The sequence below is a fragment of the Plecotus auritus genome, assembly GCF_963455305.1.
Source record: "Plecotus auritus genome assembly, chromosome: 3".
NCBI lineage: Eukaryota > Metazoa > Chordata > Mammalia > Chiroptera > Vespertilionidae > Plecotus > Plecotus auritus.
Window position 1 is genome coordinate 176,985,017 of NC_137772.1, and position 23,960 is coordinate 177,008,976.

A 23,960-nucleotide genomic window follows, 5' to 3' on the forward strand; every position below is an offset into this window, starting at 1 on the left:
GGCTATACTTTTTTTTTTTTTTAAATATATTTTATTGATATTTTACAGAGAGGAAGGGAGAGGGATAGAGAGCCAGAAACATCGATGAGAGAGAAACATCGATCAGCCGCCTCCTGCACACCACCCACTGGGGACGTGCCTGCAACCAAGGTACATGCCCTTGACCGGAATCGAACCCGGGACCCTTCAGTCCGCAGGCCGATGCTCTATCCACTGAGCCAAACCGGTTTCGGCTGGCTATACTTTTTTTTAAAGTTCTCTTTGGGAAAAGAACTTTTTCTAATTGCTTTTTCCTATTTTTAGCCATTAGTTTGGGAGCAAAACATTTAATGATTTTTTTTTTTTAAAGCAACAGGTGGCCTGGCCAGCGTGGCTCAGTGGTTGAGCATCGATCTATGAACCAGGAGGTCATGGTTCGATTCCTGGTCAGGGCATATGCTCGGGTTGCAGGCTTCATCCCCAGTGTGGGGCGTGCAGCCAATCAATGATTCTCTCTCATCACTGATGTTTCTATCTCTCACTCTCCTTTCCTCTCTGAAATCAATAAAAATATATAAAGCAATAGGTGAAGTTAATATATATTAGGTAAAGCTAGAAGACAGATGACAGGGAGTCATTCTTCCAATCAAACTGATGATGTCACTGGAGAAAAGGAGGTCAGTTGGAACCTGATGTCTGGCAGTTACCAGAAGCTGTTGCTAGGCATAGGGTACTCAGGAGCTGCCCCAGAGCCCTTAACTCCAAAGCAGCCAACATCACGTGTTCAGGCTCCGGTACTGGAGACACAGGACATCTTTGTTACTGACGAAGTGGTCCAAAATGGAGAAGGACAAGCCCCCACAGTTGGTGACTCCTGCATCAGTGAAAGCCATCATCTCGAGGATTGAGGCCGCCCAGCTAACTCGGGCTCAGGAGGTAACTGCAGAGACGAGGGAGTAATCCTTCTATTGTGGTCTGATGTGGCAGTTGTGGACTGATCTCAGATTTGGCAAGATTCCAGGTCTGGGCCCGTTGGGATCCTGGGATCCTTGACAAGCTGGCTTTGCAGACACATAAATGCAAAATATCCACCTTCTAGACTTGGCCTCTGCAGGGCAGGCCTGAGTCAAACCATCCCCTTGAGGCAGGGCAGGGCCCAGGAAGAGAATAGTCCATGGAAACCCCAGGATGGCCCTGAGACGCAGAGGGTGGGTCCTAACAAGGCAAGAGGATGGGCCCAGGGTTCATGATTGGGTCTGTTCTTGGCAACCTGTCAGAATCCCCCAAGCTGAGTCCTGGAAGCTCATAGTAAAATGGCCATAGGCTGGAATCACCATTCTCATGAGCCTCTAGTGCATTTTTTATGGGAGCCTCTGATCCTGAGTTTCTTGGGGCCTAACTTCTCCACTCTGTTACCTCTGGGTCCTTGTGAGGAGAGATGTCCAGGCATCCCCAGCAAATTCTGAAATTCTGAAGAAATGTTTGCTGTGGATTTTTAGTATTCTCTCCCTAACCTGGTCTTAATAATCAAAATCACAGTAGTTAAGAGCTACTTATTTTTAAAAAAAATATTTTTATTGATTTCAGAGAGGAAGGGGGGGAGAGAGAGAGAGAGAGAGAGAGAGAGAGAGAGAGAGAGAGAGAAACATCAATGATGAGAGAGAATCATTGATTGGCTGCCTCCTGCACGCCCCCCACTGGGGATTGAGCCCGCAACCTGGGCATGTGTCCTTGACGGGAATCGAACCCGGGACCTTTCCGTCTGCAGGCCGATGCTCTATCCCAGCCGTGGGCAAACTACGGCCCGCGGGCCTGATCTGGCCCTTTCAGCTGTTCTATCCGGCCCACGGAGCCGAAAGAGCGGAGGGTTCTCTTGCTCTCCCCTCCGCTCCTTTACTTTGAATTTATATTAGTTCACACAAACACTCCATCCATGCTTTTGTTCCGGCCCTCCGGTCCAGTTTAAGAACCCATTGTGGCCCTCGAGTCAAAAAGTTTGCCCACCCCTGCGAGCCAAACCAGCGAGGGCAAGAGCTACTTATTTTATGTGCCAGACACTGCCTTAGAGCTTTACAAATTCATTTAATATTTACAAAAACCCTGTGACATAGTTACTATAATGATCTCCACTTTACAAAAAACAAAACAAAATTCACACACACACACACAAACAAAAACAGAGACCCCAAGAGGTTAAATGACTTGCCTAAGAGCACACTGCTAGAACATGGCATCTGGCCCCAGAGTTCACAACTCTAAACACTACAATCTTCTGTCTTCCATATAGGATATTTCTTCCCAGCTCGCTGACATCTTGGACAATGTCAATTGTGTCATCAACCGCTTCCAGGAAGAATTGGGATATGACTTAAAAGAAAAAGCAAAATCTCACCAGATGGAGCAAAAGGGCAAGAAGAGATTCATCTTGTTGGAGAAAATTGCCTCCTTCTCCAAAGATGCTAAGACTAAAGAGAAGCACTTATACGAAATTCTCCACTGGCTAGGTGACTGGGGTGAGTTTGCAGGCTAGTGTCTTCCAACTGGCTCAGTCTCTTCCTTTTGCCACCGTTGGTCCACATTCTCTGGGAAGGGAGTGCAGGGTGGTGGTACAGAGGGAGCCAAAGATGTATCGTGGTGCCTTTCCAGTGAAACATTCTCCCACTCATGTCACAACACATCACCTTCATTCCTCAAAGTGGCAAACATGTAATTGTCAAAAATGTAACATTAGCTGCCATATGTGATGAAGCCTAAGTAACAGGTCCATTATGTTATCTTACTTTTTAGCAAGATGGAAACTAAATTCTTACTCATCATAGCTATTTTATTTAAAAATTTTCCATCTTTATTGAGATTTAATTGACAAGTAACATTGTGTAAATTTAAAGTGTACAGTGATATATGTATATATTGTGAAATGACAATAAAGTTACTTAACATATTCATCATCTCACATAGTTACCCTTTTATTATGTGGAGAGAACATTTAAGATCTACTTTATTTTTTTAAAATATATTTTTATTTCAGAGTAGAAGGGAGAGGGAGAGAGATAGAAACATCAGTGATGAGAGAGATGCCGAAACCGGTTTGGCTCAGTGGATAGAGCGTCGGCCTGCGGACTCAGGGGTCCCGGGTTCGATTCCGGTCAAGGGCATGTACATTGGTTGCAGGCACATCCCTGGTGGGAGGTGTGCAGGAGGCAGCTGATCGATGTTTCTCTCTCATTGATGTTTCTAGCTCTCTATCCCTCTCCCTTCCTCTCTGTAAAATATCAATAAAATATATTTTAAAAAAATGATGAGAGAGAATCATTGACCAGCTGCCTCCTGCATGTCCCCCCCCCCCCCCGCCCCCTGGAGACTGTGCCCACAAACAGGCACATGCCCTGACAGGAAATTGAACTGTGACATCCTAGGTCAATACTCAACCATTGAGCTACACCGGCTGGGCTAAGATCTACTTTCTTGGCAAATTTCAAGTATACAGTACAGTATTGTTAACTATAGTCACCACGCTATACATCAGATCACCAGAACTTACTTATCTTATGATTGAAAGTTTGTACCCCTTTGACCAACATCTTCCCATTTACACCACCTTCTCAGTCCCCGGTAACCACCAATTTACTCTATTTCTATGAGTTCAACTTTTTAGATTCCACACATAAGTGAGATCATACAGCATTGCCTTTCTCTGTCTGACTTATTTTACTTAGCCTAATACCCTCAAGGTTCATCCATGTTGTTGCAAATGGCAGGATTTCCTTATCTTATACTAGAGGCCTGGCGCACAAAATGAGTGTGCAGGTACAGTCCCTAGGCCTGGCCTGCGATCAGGACCATCTTCCCTGGCTGCCCACAGCCAGGCCCGCCCCCCGCCACCACCCACCCCTGGTTCCCCGTTGGCCATCAGGCAATCAGAGTCTGCTGGCCAGGGGAGGGACCAAGAGGTGATCAGTGCACCTCATAGTGACTGGTTGAGTGGTCATTTTGGTCGTTCAGCTGTTAGGGTCAATTTGCATATTACCCTTTTATTATATAGGATAATAAAACCTAAATATGCAAATTGACCAAACTGTAGAATGACTGGTCGCTATGATGCACACTGACCACCAGGGGGCAGATGCTCAACACAGGACCTGCCCCCTCGTGGTCAGTGCACTCCCAGAGGGGGAGTGCCACTCAGCCAGAAGCTGGGCTCACGACTGGCAAGTGCAGTGGCAGTGGCTGGAACCTCTCCCGCTTCCACTGCAGGTGGGCAGTAAGGAGCGAGGGGTCCCGGACCAGGAGAGCCCCAGACTGGGCGAGGGATGTCTGACTGCCGGCTTAGGCAGGTGGACATCCCCTGAGGGGTCCCGGACTGCGAGAGGGTGCAGGCCGGGCTGAGGGACTCTCCCGAGTGCACGAATTTCGTGCACCAGGCCTCTAGTGACTGAATAATATTACATTGTATATACCACATTGAAATTGTTTTTTTCCAATTACAGCTGACATTCAATATTATATTAGTTTCAGCTGTATAGCATAGTGGTTAGACATTTACATAGCTTACAAAATGATTCCCCTGCCCAGCCAGTGTGGCTCAGCAGTTGAGCATTGACCTATGAACCAAGATGTCATGGTTAGATTCCCAGTCAGGGCACATGCCGGGGTTTCAGGCTTGATCCCCAGTAGGGGATGTGCAGGAGGCAGCCAATCAATGATTCTCTCTCATTGTTGATGTTTTCTACCTCTCTCTCCTCTCCCTTCTTCTCTGAAATCAATTAAAAATATGTTTTTTTTAAGTTTTAAAATGATTCCTCTAAGTCTAGCACCCACCTGACACTATACATGTTACTGACTCTATTCCTGATGCTGTACTTTACATCCCCCTGACTACTTTGTAATTTACAATTTGTACTTCTTAATCCCTTCACCTTTTGTGCCCAGCCCTCTAACCCCTCTTGCATCTGACAACCATCAGTTTATACTCTGTATCTATGAATTTCTGTTTTATTTTGTGTGTTTTTTTGATTCCACATATAAGTGAAATCATATGGTATTTGTCTTACTTATTTCACTTACTAGTAGCATATCACCCTCTAATTCCATCCATGTAGTTGCAAATGGTAAGATTTCATTCTTTTTTATGGTTGAGTAATATTCCATTATACCACATTTTCTCTACCCATTCATTCATTGATCGACACTTAGGTTGTTTCCATGTCTTGGCTCTTGGAAATAATGCTTCAATGAACATGGACATACAGATATCCCTTGGAGATAGTGATTTTATTTTCTAATTATTTATTTATTTTAATTGATTTTAATTTTTTTAATGTATTTTTATTGATTTCAGAGAGGAAGGGAGAGGGAGAGAGATAGAAACATCAATGATGAGAGCAAATCATTGATTAGCTGCCTCCTGCACACCCCCTACTGGGGATTGAGCCCACAACCCAGGCATGTGCCCTTGACTGGAATTGAACCTGGGACCCTTGAGTCCGCAGGCCAATGCTTTATCCATTGAACCAAGCCAGCGAGGCAGTGATTTTATTTTTTTATTTATTTATTTTTATTTATTTATTTTTTAAATATATTTTATTGATATTTTACAGAGAGGAAGGGAGAGGGATAGTGAGTTAGAAACATCGATGAGAGAGAAACATCGATCAGCTGCCTCCTGCACACCTCTACCGGGGATGTGCCCGCAACCAAGGTACCTGCCCTTGACCGGAATCGAACCCGGGACCTTCCAGTCTGCAGGCCGACGCTCTATCCACTGAGCCAAACCGGTTTCGGCAGTGATTTTATTTTTTTAGATATATATCTAGAAGTGGGATTCCTGGATCATATGGTAATTCTGTTTTTATTTTTTTTTAATAAATCTTTATTATTCAGATTATTACATATGTTACTCTTTTTTCCCCCCATAGCTCCCCTCCAGCTGATTCCCCACCCCACCCCATGCCCTTACCCCCCGTCTTCATCCATAGGTGTACGATTTTTGTCCAGTCTCTTCCCTCACCCCCTACACTCCCTTCCCCAGAGAATTGTCAGTCCACTCCCTTCCTATGCCCCTGATTCTATTATATTCATCAGTTTATTCTGTTCATCAGATTTTTTATTCACTTGATTTTTAGATTCACTTGTTGATAGGTATGTATTTGTTGTCATTTTGTTGTTCATAATTTTTACCTTTACCTTTTTCTTCTTCTTCCTCTTCTTAAAGAATACCCTTCAGCATTTCATATAATACTGGTTTGATGGTGATGAACTCCTTTAGCTTTTTCTTGTCTGTAAAGGTCTTTATCTGACCTTCAATTCTGAATGATAGCTTTGCTGGGTAGAGTAATCTTGGTTGTAGGTTCTTGCTGTTCATCACTTTGAATATTTCTTGCCACTCCCTTCTGGCCTGCATAGTTTCTGTTGAGAAATCAGCTGACAGTTGTATGGTAACTAACCTTGTAGGTAACTAACCGTTTTTCTCTTGCTGCTTTCAAGATTCTCTCTTTGTCTTTTGCCCTTGGCATTTTAATTATGATGTGTCTTGGTGTGGTCCTCTTTGGATTCCTCTTGTTTGGGGTTCTCTGCACTTCCTGGACTTGTAAGTCTATTTCTTTCACCAGGTAGGGAAACTTTTCTGTCATTATTTCTTCTAATAGGTTTTCAATATTTTGCTCTCTCGCTTCTTCTGGCACCCCAATAATTCGGATGTTGGTACGCTTAATGTTGTCCCAGAGGCTCCTTACACTATCTTCATATTTTTGGATTCTTTTTTCTTTTTGTTTTTCTGGTTGGGTGTTTTTTGTTTCCTCATGTTTCAAATCTTTGGTTTGGTTCTTGGGGTCCTTTGATCTACTGTTGAATTTCTGTATATTCTTTATTTCAGACAGTGTATGCTTAATTTCTGACTGGTCCTTTTCCATTCTTTTGGCATTCTCATTAAGATCTTTAAAGGTCTCACTAAGTTCCTCAGAGGTTTTTAGCAGATTCTTGAGTAACCTTATAAATGTGGTTTTGAACTCTATGTCCAGTAGTTTGATTTCCTCCATTTCTTTCATTCGTGACATGTTTCTTTTTCTCCACATTCTGGCTGCTTCCCTGTATTGATGGAGTGACTTTGTGTGGTAGGTGACCTATAGGGCCCAGTGGTTCAGCCTCCCCAATCACCTGACGTGGATACTCTTGGTGCACCCCTTTGTAGGCTGAGTGCACAGTCTTGTAGTTAAGCCTTGATTGCTGTTGGTATACTGGGAGGAATTTACTTCCAGGCCAATTGGCTGTGAGGACCCGCTGTGTCTATAGTGGAAGAACTGCTGTGCTGGAGACACCCTTATGGGGCAGGACTTGTTTCAGTGGGGCTTTGGTGCTCACTGAATCTGCCTCTTGAATGTGTCACTTATGGATGTGAGAAGTTGAAATCTGGTGTTGTCTCACATTGACCACTAGGTACACTGGCTTCTGGATCTCCAATGGGGTGCAGGTCAGCTACTGTCTGAGGCTACCCAGCAGGAGCTACAGCAAGGTCTGCAGATTTCTCCTGGTCTGACCAGAGCTGCAGTTTGTTAGGTTAAGCTGCGATAGGGCAGGCCATTTATATGCAAAAGCCGCTGCGCTCAGTTTGGGTGGGTTTGTAAATTGGACGGGGCAGGGTCTCAGGGAGTCACTAGGGCGTAGCAAACAGCGATGGCTGCCAGTCAGCCATCTCTGTGTCTCCGCGTTTCCAAGTCCCCGCGTCCCACACCCCAGCGCAGTAAACAATGATTTCTGCGCGCGCTCTGCAAGAAAGCTACCCTCACTTTCCGACCCGATGGCAGACAGTCCAGCTTCTCCCCGTAAGGGTCTGGGTCCCTAGAGTCTCGCTGGAAACTGGAGTTCAGAGTAATGGGGAGCTGTGTCTCCCTTCAGGTTGAAAGAAACAGCGCACCCAGTCGCCAACCACCAGCCCGATTCCTGCGCCTGCGTACCTCAGCTTTTCAGCGCTTGTGCACGTCTCAATGCTCTTTTCTCTTTCCTTCTAGTTGTAGAACTTCTACTCAGCCAGCTTTCCCGTGGTTCTGGTTGATAGACGTTTTGTCTTTTAGTTGTAGCTTTGGTGTGGTTGTGAGAGGCAGCAAGTACAGGTGTATACCGTATGCCGCCATCTTAGTTTCTCCCTCTGTTTTTAATTTTTTGAGGAAACTAGACTGTTTTCCAAAATAGTTGTGCCAATTTACATTCTCACCAACAATGCATAGGGTTCCCTTTTCTCCACATCCTCACCAACACTTATTTTTTATTTTTTTCATAATAGCCATTCTAATAGGTATGTAATAATTCACTGTGGTTTTGATTTGCATTTCTCTGATTAGTGATATTGAACATTTTTTCATGTACTTTTGGCCATTTGTATGTCTTCTTTTTTGTTGTTGATTGTATGTCTTTAGAAAAATGTCTATTCAGATCCTTTGCCCATTTTTTTAAACATATTTTTATTTATTTATTTAATTTATATATTTTTATTGATTTCAGAGAGGAAGGGAGAGGGAGAGAGAAATAGAAACATCAACGATGAGAGAGAATCATGGATCGGCTGCCTCAAGCCTACAACCCAGGCATGTGCCATTGACCGGAATCAAACCTGGGACCCTTCAGTCCATAGGCCAATGCTCTATCCACTGAGCCAAACCAGCTAGGGCATTTTTTTTTAATATATTTTATTAATTTTTTACAGAGAGGAAGAGAGAGGAGAGGGATAGAGAGCTAGAAACATCGATCAGCTGCCTCCTGCACGCCCCCTACTGGGGATGTGCCCGCAACCAAGGTACATGCCCTTGACCGGAATCAAACCTGGGACCTTTCATTCCGCAGGCCGATGCTCTATCCACTGAGCCAAACCGGTTTCGGCGGGCTAGGGCATTTTTATTGATTTCAGAGAGGAAGGGAAAAGGAGAGATAGAAACACCAATGATGAGAGAAAATCATTGATCAGCTGCCTCCTGCACATCTCACACTGGGGATCAAGCTGGCAACTGGACATGTGCCCTTACCGGGAATTGAACCATGACCTCCTGTTCATAGGTCAATGGTCAACCATGGAGCCATGCCAGCCAGGCTCCTTTGCCCATTTATAAATTGGATTATTTTTTTGTTATTGAGTTGTATGAGTTCCTTATATATTTGGGGTATTAACCCCTTATGAGACATAAGGTTTGCAAATATTTTCTTCCATCCTGTAGGTTGCCTTTTCATTTTGTTGATCATTTTTTTTACTGCAGAAACTTTTTAGTTTGATGTAGTTCCACTTATTTTTGTTTCTGTTACCTTTGCTCTTGGTGTCATATTCAATATATCATTGCCAATACCAACATCAAGAAGCTTGGTTTCCTCTAGGAGTTTTATGGTTTCAGATTTTACACTTAAGTCTTTAATCCATTTCAAGTTAATTTTTGTGAGTGGTATGATAGGGGTCCAATTTCATTCTTTTGTATGTGAATGTCTAGGTTTACCAATACCACTTATTGAAGAGACTGTCCTCTACCAGTGTGTATTCTTGGCTCCCTTGTCAAATGTTAGTTGATCATATATGCATGGGTTTATTTATGGGCTCTTAGTTCTTATTCCATTGGTCTGTGTGTCTGTCTTTATGCCAATATCATACTGTTTTGATTACTATAACTTTGTAATATAGTTTGAAATCAGGTAGTGTGACGTTTTGTTCTTCTCTTTAAAAAATATTTTTATTGATTTTTAGAGAGAGAGGAAGGAAGAGGGAGAGAGAAACATCAATGTGAGAGCGTAACATGGATCAGCTGCCTCCTTTATGCCCCTCACTGGGGAGCAAGCCCACAACCCGGGCATGTGTCCTGACTGGGAATCAAACTGGCAACCCTCTGGTGCATGGGGCAACATCCAACCAACTGAGCCACACTAGCCAGGGCTGATGTTTTGTTTTTCTTTCTCAGGATAGCTTTGGCTACTTGGGGGCTTTTGTGGTTCTATATAAATTTTAGAATTGTTTTTTCTACTTCTACAAAAAATGCCATTCATATTGCATTGAATCTATAGATGGTTTGGAGTAGTGTGGACATTTTAATAATATTAATTTTTCCAGTTCATGAACATGGGGTATCTTTCCATTTACATGTGTCTTCTTCAATTTCTTTCATCAGTGTCTTATAGTTTTCAGTGTAGAGATCCTTCACCTCCTTGGTTAAATTTATTCCTAAGTATTTGTTTTTTATGCTACTGTAAGTGGGATTGTTTTCTTTATTTCTTTTCCAGATAGTTCATTGTTAGTATATAGAAATGCAACTGATCTTTGTTGATTGTGTATTTTGCAACTGTATTGAAAATGTTTTTGAGATTTAAAAAAAAATAAGATTTATTTTTTAGAGCAGTTTTAGGTTCATAGCAAAATTGAAGGGAAAGTACAGAGATTTCCAAAATACCTCTTGCTCTTGCTCACTCCCCATTTTTAACATTCCTCACCAGAGTGGTAAATTTTTTACAGTAGATGAAGCTACATTGATATATCATTATCAACTAAAGTCCATAGTTCACATTATGGTTTACTCTTGGTGTACATTTTTTTGGTTTGGACAAAAAATGACTTGTATCTGCCATTATAGTATCATATAGAAAAGTTTTACTTCCCTAAAAATCCTCTGTGCTCCCCCTATTTATTGAGACTATTTTAAAAATATATATTTTTATTGATTTCAGAGAGGGAGAGAGAGAGAAAGAAACATCAATGAGGAGAGAGAATCATTGATCGGCTGCCTCCTGCATACCCCCCCTGGGATTAAGCCCACAACCAGGCATGTGTTCTTCTGCCGCCCCCAAGAACTAAGCAGGGCTGTTGACTCCAGTTAATTCACTTAATTGTCCAGATCCTGGACTAGGCAATATGGGGACAGAGCAATAACAAGGCAGACACATCCCTGGCCTTATAGTACAACAATGCTGTTTAATGTCTACTGCATATTTTCTACATGACAGACCTCACATTGATCATTTCACATGTACTGTCTTATTTAATCTCCACTCAGTCTTTTTACAGGCAAGGATACTAAGGCTCATGGTACTAAGCGATATGCCAAACATCACATAGCTAGTAAAAGGTGAAACCAATTTGACCTCAAAGCTGCTGTTGTCACCCCTGTGCAATAGGGCTGCTTGCAGCTCCCTAGAAGACAGATTATTCTTAGCCCAAATCTTCCACTTCCTCTCCAGGTGACAGTCTGACCTATGAGATCAAGAACAGGCAGAATGAGAAGGAAGAGGAAGGCCTGGACGAATGGATTGAGGTGATGGAAAAATTGTTACCTCTCTCCCTCATCACCACCAAAGGAGGCATCGAGTCTCTCATTTCCCTTTGCTCCACTCTCATTGAAGGACAAAAGAAAAGGGCACAAAGTAGGTTCCAAGAGTACCTGGGAGGGGGGCTGGTTGGGGTGGATGCCATCTCAGGAGAGAAGTCACATACCAGGGTCCAAGGGTGTGTGTGTGTGTGTGTGTGTGTGTGTGTGTGTGTGTGTGTGTGTGTGTGTGTTTATTTTATTTTTTTTTCAGATAAACAAAAGCTTTATCTGAGATGGATGGGCAGTGGTGAGAGATTGTGATATGAAACCCAAGCTGAGAACTAAGCAGTTCTGAGTTCAGGGCTGGAGGAAGGAGTGATGTGGAAATAGCACCTATTGGTGCTCCTTGGAGCTGTGGCCTCATGCAAGTTCTGGGGAACAAGGCTAGAAGGCCAGAAAGGCTGGAGTTTGTAGCTAGAGCCTGAGGTACATCCTTTTCTTACTCTAAACCCAGCCACCAAGACAAAAGTCTGGTGTTAGACTCAGCCAGAGGTTCCAGAACCTTCTCAATTGTAGCTGTTCCAGAAGTGATCAGTCAACAACAGGGTTCAACCTTGAAATTTTACTTCTACCAGCACTAGAAGGGGCCTTAGCTTATCTAACTCCTACCTTTTGCAGATGAGAACACTGAAGCTCAAAGAAGAGAAAGGACCACAAAGAAAGCTTGTGGCAAAACTCGGCCCCACACTTTGGTTTTCTGGTTTCTTAATCTTACTCAAAAGTACAGGCTTCACAGTCAGATAGGCCTGATGTTGAATCCCATGTGCCAATTTCTGGCTGTGTGACTTTGGGCAGGTTACTTCATCTTTCTGAACCTCACTTTCCTCATATACAAAACGAGGAGGACGCTGCCCACTCACGGGGTTCCTCTTAGTATAGACATCTGGCGCTACACTTAGACGTGCCCAGGGCTTAATAAACAATATCTAACATTATCATTTACCATTGCCTCTCTAGGTCAGGTTCCTTATCAAGCAAGGTCCATGGTTGGGGGAGGAAGGAAGCAGGAAAAGGTAGATGAGGAGATAATCTCTCCTACAATCTTTACCATATTACTTCTCCAAATATAGTTATTTGTATACTTGACCTATTTTCTTGCCAGATTATAAACCCCTAGAGGGCAAAGACTGTGTCTTATTCAGTTCTTTTCAGGGATTAGTTATTGAGTACTTACTCGGTACCTGGTACTATGCTTGGCCCTAACCATGCTTTAAGTTAAATACTATGAATTACATGTAATGATTATCCCCATTTTTCAGAAATGGAGACACTGAGAAATTAGGAAACTTACATAAATCAAGTGATAAGGAGGAGATTCAAGACCAAGTTATCTGATTCCAGAATCCAAGCTCTGAACCATTAGGCCTTATGGCCTCTCTGACAGTATTAGCTTGATGGTAGCTTGATTTCAATGTCATTTAATTTCCATATTTCCTTTAGCCTTCATCCAAAATTAGCCAATTTATTTTTATGCCAATGATGTTCATTGAATCAGCAAATGAATGGATGCTCTAAGATAATCACTCCAGCAGCCCTAAACATGGTAGATCCAAGGGGATACAACAATGACCATGACCCAGCCCTGAGAAGCTGACATCTATGAATGGGTTTAAACATAGGGTACACAATCTGTGTTTATGTATATATTCCTGGGGAGAAGGTCTTCTGCTTTTATCAAAGGAGTTTGTAACCCCCCAGTGGTAAAAGACACTAGTCATTAAAACAAACAAACAAGTGAACAGTTATAGGACCATGTGATAAATTTTCTACAAACACAGTTCAGTGATAACAAGAAAGGGAAATAAAGCTTCTCAGGTGATCTGGAGTCCAAGAGCTAGTAGGCTTCCAGAGTTTGGATAGTTGGCAAACATAGGTATTGAGGCTGGAAGTAACATGATTAGAAAAATAGCCCTGGCCAGTTTAGCTCAGTGGATAGAGCATCAGCCCATGGATTGAAGGGTCCCGGGTTCGATTCCGGTCAAGGGTACGTACCTTGGTTGAAGACTCGATCCTGGTTGTGGTGCATGCGGGAGGTAACCAATCGATGTGTCTCTCTCACATAGATGTTCTCTCTCTCACCCTCCCACTCTCTCTAAAAAATCAATTGGAAAATATCCTTGGGTGAGGATTAAAAAAAGAAAGAAAGAAGGATAAATAACTTTACTCCAGGGAAATATGGAGGATCAGAAGTACTTTAAATTGACTTGAACTGGACTGAATAGTTCCAGGCCCCTCGGGTACTGCAGGTGCTATGGAGTAGGCAGGCCTCCCCCTGACAGGTAAGCCTTCAGCAAGTTCTGAGCCCCGCAGAGATCTCTCCTAACAGTATCTCCCCTGGCCTCACACATAACCCCAGCTCCTTTCTTGCCAAAGCTCTAGGAGGGCTAGATGGGAATTTGGCCAGGCAGCATCTGGAGAAGCAGTGTAATCCTTGGGACCCATGGGAGCTTGTTGCCTTTGTTCTCTCTACTTCTTCTAGAGTCCAAACACACATTCTGGCAAGGCTGGCGGGAACAAAACCTACAAAAATCAACATCCTGCCCTCAGCCACTGAGCCCAGAACAGATACTCCGGGACAAGAATACTACCTGCACGAGGGTTTCTGAGGTGAGGTCCATGCTGCAGGAACTTCTGGACTCCACCATGTTCAACCAGGGAGAAGTCAGGGCCATCAGGTACATGTCTGCTGTGGTGGAGAACCTCAACAAGGCCTTGATCCTCCAGCACAATGAGAACAGGAGCCTGGAGACCAAATACCGGCAACTGAAAATAGAGATGACCAAAGAACTCAGTAGCCAGAGGCTGTACTTCCAGCACTCCCTCCAAGTCCTTGAGAATAAGAGGGATGCCCTATTAAGACAGGTAGAAACTCTAGGGGGAAAGTACCATGACCTTCTCCTGATAAAGCATGCCTTAGAGTTTCAGCTGAAGAAGGCTCAGTCTGCTAGAGGTCAAGCTAACACTCTGGGCCCACTTGAGAAAGAGGCTCTCCCAAAGAAAGAATCAGCCATGGAGGAAACCCAACAGGAACCCAAGAAGGAGGAGCAGTTATTTTCACCACTTTCCCCATTGGGTGATGCTAGGGAAAGTGGTACTAGGTCTTTAACATGTCAGCCACTTTCCATCATGACTACCCATTCGAGGATCGCAGATGTATACAGCAGCAGGGACGCTGAAAGTCTTCAGCTTGTGTTGCCATCCTCAGTGGATCACAAGTTTCCTAAGAAATGGGAAATAATGTTGGCAGAGAGCCCAGGCCACAAAGTCAAAGACCAGGACTTCTTCCAGGAAGTAGCCCAGGAGAAAGAAGGACTCCAAATTAAGTCCCATGTTAGGGAGCAGCTGTCTCCAGAGAGCTCCAGGATGGTGGCCTTGGAGAGCAAGGGGGAGCACTGGGAAGAGGAACTCAGCTGGGAGAGGCGGAGGCAGCAGTGGCTGGAGCAGGAGGAGCTATGGCTGCAGCGGCAGCAGAAGTGGGCCCTGCTGGAGCAGGAGCATGAGGAGAAGCTGCGGCAATGGGCAGTGCAAGAAGCGGCAAAGGAGCAGCAGGAGAGATTGGTCCAGCCGGAAAAGGAGGAAGGGGGCCCTCGGAGAGAGCTGGAGCAGCCAGGCAAGGACGAGGAGATGATCTTCGTGACCACCAATCGATGGAGGGACTTGGAGAAGGCATCACCACCCCCTCCCCCAAGCCGAACCCTATCTGCTGGCCAAGGTAGGAGGCCACACTTGCCCAGGACCCCTAGTACCTGGAAGCCTGCCCCAGGAAATCAAAGGATCAAGAGTTCAACTGAGTTAACCCTGAAACCATGGACCCAACGGGTTCCCACAAAGACCAAGAAATCAGCCTCTGTTCCTGGCACAGGGGCATCCGTCCAAAAGGTGACCCAGCCCCCTTTGCATATATCCTCCGTAACTCTAAACAAGAAGGAATACAGCATGGATATGGAGGCCCAGAGGAAAAACCTGCAGCTCCTGAGTGAGAATGCTAAGCAGGGGCTGCCCAACTACCTGTGCAGCAAGGCACTGAATCTTACCACTACCACCATGGAACTGACCAAGCTTAGGCTGCAGAGCCTGTGCCATAAATATATCATCTACAGATGCTTCCAGAGCCTCCGGTAGGTTCTCCCTGGCACCTACCCAGCACCTACCCACACCCACTGTGGTGTGTGGGCACAACTAAAACTCAAGGGGTAAGGAGGAACATGGGAAAAGGGGGGAAACCCCAGGCCTGGAAAAAGTCCCCCTGAAGCCTTGAGCAACCCTGAAGGAGTGGGAGGTAGGGTACCTACATATCATTCTCCCTCTAGTGGGCTTTTTCTCTAAGCCCACTTCCTTATTTCTTTCTCTCTCCCTACCCCACACTGCTATCCATAACACACTTAATATGCTCCCTCATTTGCTTTACTTTCTTCTTATTTCCAGCCAAGTCCCAAGGCTCCTCACCTGACAATGCCCCCCACTTCTCTACTCCCTGCCTTCCCAACTTCTGCTTCTTTTCTTGCTCCGGGAATTACAAATGTGGAGTCATATCTGATTAACAGACTTAGGGGAAAAGCAGGCCCCTTAACCCACTAAATGACTTCCCTTTCTCTCCAGACAAGAAGTGATCAACCACATACAAACCATGCGGGAAACCGGAGCTACCTACAAGGCCCAGAGTCTCTACGTCTTCCTGGAGAATATCGACCACCTGCAGGACCTGCGCCTGAAGGCCTGGACGGACAAGCAGAAGGACCTGGAGGAGAAGCGCCGAGAGTGCCTGAGCAGCATGGCAACCATGTTCCCCAAGGTGGGTCTCCTGCCTGGGGTCAGCACACAAACAGTAGGGATGGGGCCAGGAAATGAGCCAGTAGGAATGTGGGGGTGACTGGAGGCAAGAAGGGCAGATGATAAATACGAGAACAGGTTAAAGCCTCTGAACCAGGAAGAAGTGAAGGCAGGAGGTGGCCTGAGTGTAAGGAAGGGCACATTCCAACCTCCATATATGGGGAGGGCCACAGAGTGGGACTTTCAAAGAGAACTATAGAAGAAAAACTCTTCTGGAGGGGTGAGATAGCTGGACCCCGAAGTCCCAATTCTGCACTGAGTTTCTCCCTCCTTATGGGTCTCTCTACGCTGATCCTATAAGTTCTCCAGACCTGGTCACAGCTGTCTTCCCCATCACTGAGTCCCTGGTTGTCTGAAAACATCTTTACTTAATACCTACCCTCATTCTTTACCAAAAAAAAAAAAAAATACATTTTTATTGATTTCAGAGAGGGAGAGAGAGACAGAAACATCAATGCTGAGAGAGAATCATTGATCGGCTGCCTCCTGCATGCCCCACACTGGGGATGGAGCCCGCAACCTGGGCATATGCCCTGACTAGGAATGGAACCATGACCTCCTGGTTCATAGGTCAATGCTCAACTACTGAGCACCAGCCAGACTCTACCCTCATTCTGAATTGACAGTTTGCCTTAATATGGAAGTCTAGGTTAGAATTCATTTTCCCTCATGATTTTGAAGACACTGCTCATTGCCTTCTAGGTTTTGGTGTTGCTATTGAGAGTCCAGTCATTTTGAGTCACAGTCCATTAGGTTTGACCCATCTTTACTCTCTGAAGGCTGACTTGGGCTTCTTTTACTCCTTTCCTCTTACTGGGGCAGCTGACATGGTCCCCAAGGGGCTAGACCAGGGCTTGACGAATCCCATAGCAGTGACTCAAAACCTGCTGGGATCTCCCCTAGGGTTGGGCCAGGAGGTAAGCCCCTGAGTCCGGAACAGCAGTGGCCTCAATCTGGAGGAGGCAGTGTGCTGAGGGACTCTGTGTAGGTACCAGCAGCAGGCAGCTGGAAGAGCTTTGGGTTATCTCCCAACTCTGTTTCCGATCATCTTATACTAGTCCCAATCATTTCCTGTAAGTGTCTTAACTTGCTAAATTGGTTTTAAAGTCGAGGGGAAAGGGACCATATGACTTCTTTTGGTGATTGTGAGAATCCCCCAGCTCCTTGCCCAGTGCCTGGGTGAGGGCTGGATGAAAAGATCCCCGGAGCATCCAGGCACAACCTGGTCCCATGTCACTAATCCTGCAAGTGCCTCAGGAGTTCCAGCTGCTCTAGCTTCCTTTGTTTGTTTTTTTTGTGTGTGTGTTTTTTTTCTCACTGTTTTACCCATTGTTCAGTTTCTCCACAGCAAAGGATATAACAGGAACTAATCTAGCAAATAAGAATTCAAGTAATTTCTAGGAAAATTGATACATTGGGGTCCCAGGGGCTTCTAGAGGCATTCCCTGGGTCTCATCCCTTTCTGCTCAGCCCTGAGTTAGGCGATGCCGCTCCTGTCTTAGAGAGGGGATGAATTCCTGTCTCCTGATGCCTCTCTGCTGGTTCCTCTAGCTCAAGCTGGAGTGGAACATTCATCTGCACACCCCTGTGGTCACCTCCCCAAAGTCAAGGAAAAGCAAGCCACGCCCCTCCTTACTTCGGCGTGTCCACTCTAGCAGCCCCTTCTGCAAGCAGCCCCCAGAGCATCTTTCATCCAAGCACCAGAAATGTGTGCCTCTGCAGATGGCCCGGTAGGTGCAGGGAAGAAGCCAAGGGCACAGCCCGCTGGATGGGTGGGGAGGCAGGAAGCAGGGGTGACCAGGCTGGGGAGGCTGGCAGCTCCTCTAGAGAGCACAGACAGGCAAAGCTCACCCCATGAGTTGCAAGGCACCTGTCTTCTCAGTTGCCCTGCTCAGATCAGGCCTTTGGCTCAGATGGGGGAGCTGGGGGGCGGGGAGGAACGGGGTCGGGGGAGACAGGGAGTGGAGTGTGGGTTTCAGGGGCCAGCCTAACCAAATATGTTTCAAACTATGCAACAGAAGGATTCCGAGGACCCACAGCTGAGAACTTACAACCATTTCTACCCTGAGCATTGGCCCAGCACCTGCCATTGATTCATCCATATAAACAAGCCTGATCATTCCCACCTTGTGACACCCCCCCGCCCCTCTCCCCCACCCCCTGAGCTCAAAAAGAGATGCTGTGAGTCTCTGGGCAGCCAACAAGACCCACATCTACACCTACCGTAGTATGGCCAGTTCAGGGCTTCACATCCAGGACATGTGTCTGGCGTGGGGGTGGGGGTGGGGGGCTCTTCCAGTCACTCCTCAGCCAAAGAAGCCCCAGGGAACTGAGACTTAGAGTTAGGGGGAAGAGAGGTAACGAGGAGGGCAGTGACAACTATTTGGGAAGGGAAGAAGTGTCTTGAGCCTGTGGCCCTGGAGAGCTGTTGCTTCTCAATCTTTCTCTCTGTATGTCTAACTCTTTGTCTCTTTTTTACACTTTCCACCCCCAGCCCACGGAGGAACCAGATGGAGACTGTTTGGAAGAGTGATGTGGCCTCCTCCAGTCACCCAATAGAAAAGAAGACCCCTGCCAGCCTGTCCTGGGACCAGCTAGGGGGGTGCCCAGATGTTCCCCGGCTATTGGCATTGGATGTGCATTCCTCCTACCATAAAAGTTTGATGTCCCTCAAGGCCCGGTACGGGGCAAGTCTGGGTGGTTGGTTAATCTGGATTCAGGAAGATTTGTACATCAAGGGTGGGGGCAAGAGTACACACTGTCTCTGTCCATTGACCCACAGAAGTCTTTCCTTCTACTTGTTTCCTGGGCTGCCCATAAATTGCTTAAGAGGTGTTATCTCACCCTAGGACTGGAGGTTGTTTTCAAAGAGAGTCAGGAGCAGAATGGATAGATGAGGGAGACCAAGAATCACATGATAAACCTGAGACTTGGGCCTGGGCCTGTCCTCGGCATTGGCATTTCCGTAAGGCCTTCAAGAACTGTTCCTGGGAAGAGCAGCTGAGGGGAGGGAGGCAGGACTTAGTAGGCCTGCAATCAGCTCTTCTGGTTACGAAGTTCAACTCTCCTTTGCCTCTCTTGGCTTGAAGATGTCACTCTTGAAGACCTAAGGCTCTTTAAGCAGCCTTTCTCTCTCTCTTTTTTTAATTGATTGATTGATTTTAGAGAGAGAGGAAGGAAGAGAGGGGGAGAGAGAGAGAGATCAATTTATTGTTCATTTATTTATGCATTCATTGGTTGAATCTTGTTATGTGCCCTGACCGGGGATCAAACCCACAACCTTGGCAAATAGGGATGACACTCTAACCAACTGAGCTACCTGGCCAGGGCTCAAGTAGCCTTTCTAGATGACCAATCTCCCCACCCCACCCCCACCCCCCAAAAAATAAAAAATAAAAAATAACATAAATAAAAACAGATGACCAATCCCAGCTGCTTCCTGTGGCACTGGCCCTGCCCCAATTAAAGATCTTTGACAGGGCCCTGGCTAGGTGTCTCAGTTGGTTGGAGCATCGTCCCCCACAACAAGAAAAGGTTGTGGGTTTGATCCCTGGGCAGGGTGTATACGGGAGGCAACCAATCGATGTTTCTCTTTCACATTGATGTTTCTCTCTCTCCTCTCTCCCTTCCTCTCTCTCTAAAAATCAATAAACATACCCTCGGGTGAGGATTAAAAAAGCAAACAAACAAACAAAAAGATCTTTGACAGGGATAGGGTACTGATGTCTGCCAATCTAGACATAACCAGAACTAAGAGCTGTAACATGCTGGTGCTGCTGCCATCTTCCAGACAGGGACTTAGGTAAGACAGGGTAGCATGGCAGCATCAAAGAAGGCTGATCTTTGGCTAGGCTTCCACTCTGAAGTGGGCCTGAGAGGCCCAACTGGACATTAGCATTATAACCCACCTAGATACAATTTCTGGAGAGTTTCCAAGGTGCGTGTGTGTGTGTGTGTGTGTGTGTGTGTGTGTGTGTGTGTTATTGTTATTGTGAGTTAATTTGGATGTAGCACACACAATTGAGAACAACCAAAACAGCACTGTGGCAGAATGAAGTAACCCAGAAGTCAAATGAGGCCCCGCCCCTCTGAGATTTGGCTGAATTTGCCCAAGGTGGCCCCACTGTGGTATCTCTCCTGAGTTCCTTCTCTTCTCCTTCTACATCCCTGCCAGTGTCTGGGCTGTACTTGGCATCTGTTTGAATCGGAGGCTCCCAACCCCTTTGTTGTTCCCACACATAAATGCAGGGTGTCACACAAAAAATGTATACACACTTTAACAGCTGATAGCTCAATTTTGAAAATGAAATGTATTTTAATAACCACTGCCTTTATAATTACTCAAAGTGTGTGTATATATTTTTGGCACACCTTATTTGTGCACATAAATATCAAGGGTGCATACTCTATTTGACCCCAATGATGTAACTTTTGGAAAAATTTTAGGGAGTGATGTGGAAAGGGGTTCACAGTGAACAACACCAAACAGCAGCCTCTTTTCTCCCCCTCTCTCTTTGGTATAATATGCAGAATTCAAAAACTCATTCCTGTCTCATGCAAAGCTGTTCCCGCCCACACCCAGGCCTCCCCTGGGATCTCAGTTTCAGGCTTAAGTACTTATCAAAATATTGTTCCCAGCAAAGACAGCTTCCCCTTTCTAGGGGAATTTAGGTGAATACAATTTTCTTCCCCCTTTCCCAAGTCTATACAAATTTATTCACTTTATCTCACTACCAGGTGTAGAGGCAAAGCCCTGCTTCTTTGGTCTTCTTTATCCACATCCCAGGTTGGCACCACCTACCGGAGTGTCAGGCTGGTCCTCAACCTTTCAGTGTGGGGGCTCCCTCCGTTGTCTTGGGATCCTGTTATTGTGCTATGAGGATCTGCCACTCTTCAACAAAAGTTCTATGCTGCTGCCCAGGCTACTGCTGCCTCTGGGGGTGGAGGGAGTGGTCATGCTGCTTTCTTTGTGAGTATGCTGTGTGTGCCCCTCTGGGGACACACACTGCTTCCACTCCCAAAAGTGCACCTTCTCTTTGGCCATGTGCTCCTGGCCCACCATGAATCCTCACTCAAGTCTGCTTGCTGTGGTTCCAGGTCATTCACATCTTGGTGGTCCTGCTGACCTCACCAGCTCCCCTGGCTGTGCTGTGCGGTTCACAGCACTGTCTAGTTTCAGAACTAGGACCACTGACCTCATGATGACTGCCCCATTTTCCTAATCTGCCTGGCATTGACAGCCTGCCTCATCTCAGGACTGCTGAGGTGTCCTCTCAGCCTGTGGGGAAGGGCTCTTCATCTTCCCTCTGTGATTTGGGACACTAGGAAGACCATGTCCCTCAAAAAACTCTAGACCCCTCCTTCAAGGTCATTTCCTGCTTTGCCTCACAAGCATCTCCCCTGGGCTCTCTCTGACAGGTAAGATAGCAACATGTCCGTACACACCACATGCTGCCTGCAGATGGAGAAGAATCTTAACCTTCGCTCTCGTTGCCTTCTCTTGCTCAGGGCCTATTCCTGCACAGCTAATGTTCAGAGTGGTTCACATGTGTGCACCAAGATGCAGCAAGTGCAAACTCACACAGATGTACAACATGCTGCAGAGAGAGGGCTGATAACTTGGTTTCTGGGAAGGAGATTAGATGGCGATGGAGATGAGTAGGAAGAAGCAGGGAAGTGTAAGGGGAGGGAAGAGGGAAGTGAGACAGAGGCAGACTCACAAGAAGAGAAGCAGAGCCCTGGAATGTGGCAGAAATGTGTGTTAAGCAGTTCCATGTGCAGGCCACGTCTGGGCCCAGCCCTGCACTGGTCTCCCAGAGAAGACCTGGGAAGCTCTTGGGCCTTGTCTGCTGCTCCCTAACCTGTAACTGTATTAACTCTTTCAGTGTCTCAGCAACCCAAAGAAAGGAACACCAGGAACCCTCAAATGAGTCTGCTGAACTTGTTCATAAAAAGTCAAGTGAGTCCCTCCCTGGAACCCTGAAAAGCCAGAAGGATCGAGACAATCACAGTCCCCACTCCATCCCTTAGCCAGTGATTATCAAACTTCAGGGTGACTAAAATCACATGGCAACTTGTCCCAAATTCAGGTTCCCAGCTGGTGCTTTATCAACAAACAACAGGGATGTTGCTAAGTAGTCCTAGAACTTTGAGAAATTCTACTTTCCTCCTCCACTCCCCAAACTGTATATTTTAATAAAATAGAGGTATGTTTATTTTTTAATTTTTCTGTCTCATTGCTAAAACCTACATCTTCCCAACTGATTTTTGGAACCAGGTCCATGACCATCTGGCCACTGACCTGGACATCAATCAGAGAAGATTCCCCAAGTGTTGTCTCTTTTGGGAGCCAGGAGGCTGAGATGGCCATGATTAGTGCCTGGTACGCAGTAGGGGTGAGGAACTCTTGAATTAATCAAAGACATGGGCAAATAAATAACTGAAGTAGTGATGATTAGCATGAAAGCACAGAGGATAAAAACAAAAGGAAATACCGCATGCAAGTCAGAGCCAAGTATCACTGTGTGGGAGGCAAAGGTGAGTCTCAAGAGTGATGGCAAAAGTGGCAGAAATGGAGATATGGAGGTTCCAAATATAGATGGTGTGAGCTAAGGAGGCCATCTCTGGCAATTGTCTGTCAGTTCAGTTAAGACACTACTTTCCTTAGTTCATTCAGCTAAAGAGCACTGTCCCACCCTCACTGTTCCTAGCACACAGCCATCTGTCTCATCTCTCACTGGGCCTCTACCCTCCCCCTCCTTCTCAACTCACCCAGCCAGACCCAGCCCAGGGACCAGGCATAATAAAATCTTAACTGGGAAGTGACTCTATCCTTAGAGAATCTACAATCCAGTGGTTCTGTTTCTCAGGAATGGTGCCCATTTTTGCTTCCAGCTTAAGGTTAAGAGTCTGGAAGGAAGAAAAGGATGTGAACTGCTGGCTCTTGAATGATGCTTGAGTATGATTTTATTTCTGAGCCACAGCTTAACATATTGCAAGGAGAACCTAGTTGGGGGCAGAGTGGGGGATGGAGGGGAGGAAGGTGAGAGGCATTCCTGATGCAGGTCACATAGTACAGCTGTGGCAGCAAAGGGCCCTTTCTAGCTTTTCAGGTTCTAGGTTTATTCTTTTTTGGAGGCCTCACACCAATTGTATCAACATTAAAATGGCCTCATGCTCAATGTATTGCTTTAAATAACTTGGAAGGATTTTTTTTTATAACTTTGCTTTGGAAATTAACTGGCTATGAGTGTTTTTAATGTGTAGTTGGCTGTGACTTTTCAACAATCATCATGTGTTGTAGTGTACCCCGAATCTCACAAAGGATGCCTCAAAAAGTCAAATTATGGAGTCATTTATTCAAAGGCCAGTGGCTACGAGGGGCAACAGCGCTCCAAATCTCGCAGCCCTGAAATGCTCGCCACATCTGGCTTATATAGGCAGAATATCACAAAGGTATCAATTACACCTTTGGGTTTGGAATGAGGAACCTGGTTTGCACAAAGCAGTTACAGAAGCGAAATTGAGCAAGTTATCTATAAAGATTAAGTATAGTTTTGGGTTTACAGATCACTGAATCAACAGAAACACATTATCTGGCCACTGAGGCAATCCTATCTAATGAAAAAGTAATATGCAAATTAACCAACACTCTGCTAAACCCACAAGCCACACCCACCAGCCAATCAGGAGCGAGTATGCAAATTAACCCAACCAAGATGGCCACAGCCACAGAGCGAGCAGGAGGCTTGGGTTTCCCCGGCAATGGAGGGAGCCAAGTTTTCCGCACATCCTGGTGGGCCCAGGCCTCCACTGAAGGCTACAAAG

At 45.7% G+C, this 23,960-nt stretch overlaps 1 protein-coding gene across 1 annotated transcript; it reads left to right on the top strand.

Annotated features, from left to right (window-relative positions):
• Positions 1-819: 819 nt before the first annotated feature.
• FAM186B (family with sequence similarity 186 member B) lies at positions 820-22,354 on the top strand (the record flags this gene model as incomplete). The annotated part of the gene is made up of 8 exons (XM_080661115.1): positions 820-915; positions 2,267-2,492; positions 11,176-11,358; positions 13,783-15,421; positions 15,903-16,095; positions 17,685-17,863; positions 18,628-18,813; positions 22,019-22,354. 8 exons carry the CDS (start codon positions 820-822, stop codon positions 22,161-22,163), a joined length of 2,847 nt encoding a protein of 948 aa, XP_080517241.1. The 3' UTR covers positions 22,164-22,354.
• Between the last annotated feature and the right edge of the window lie 1,606 nt (positions 22,355-23,960).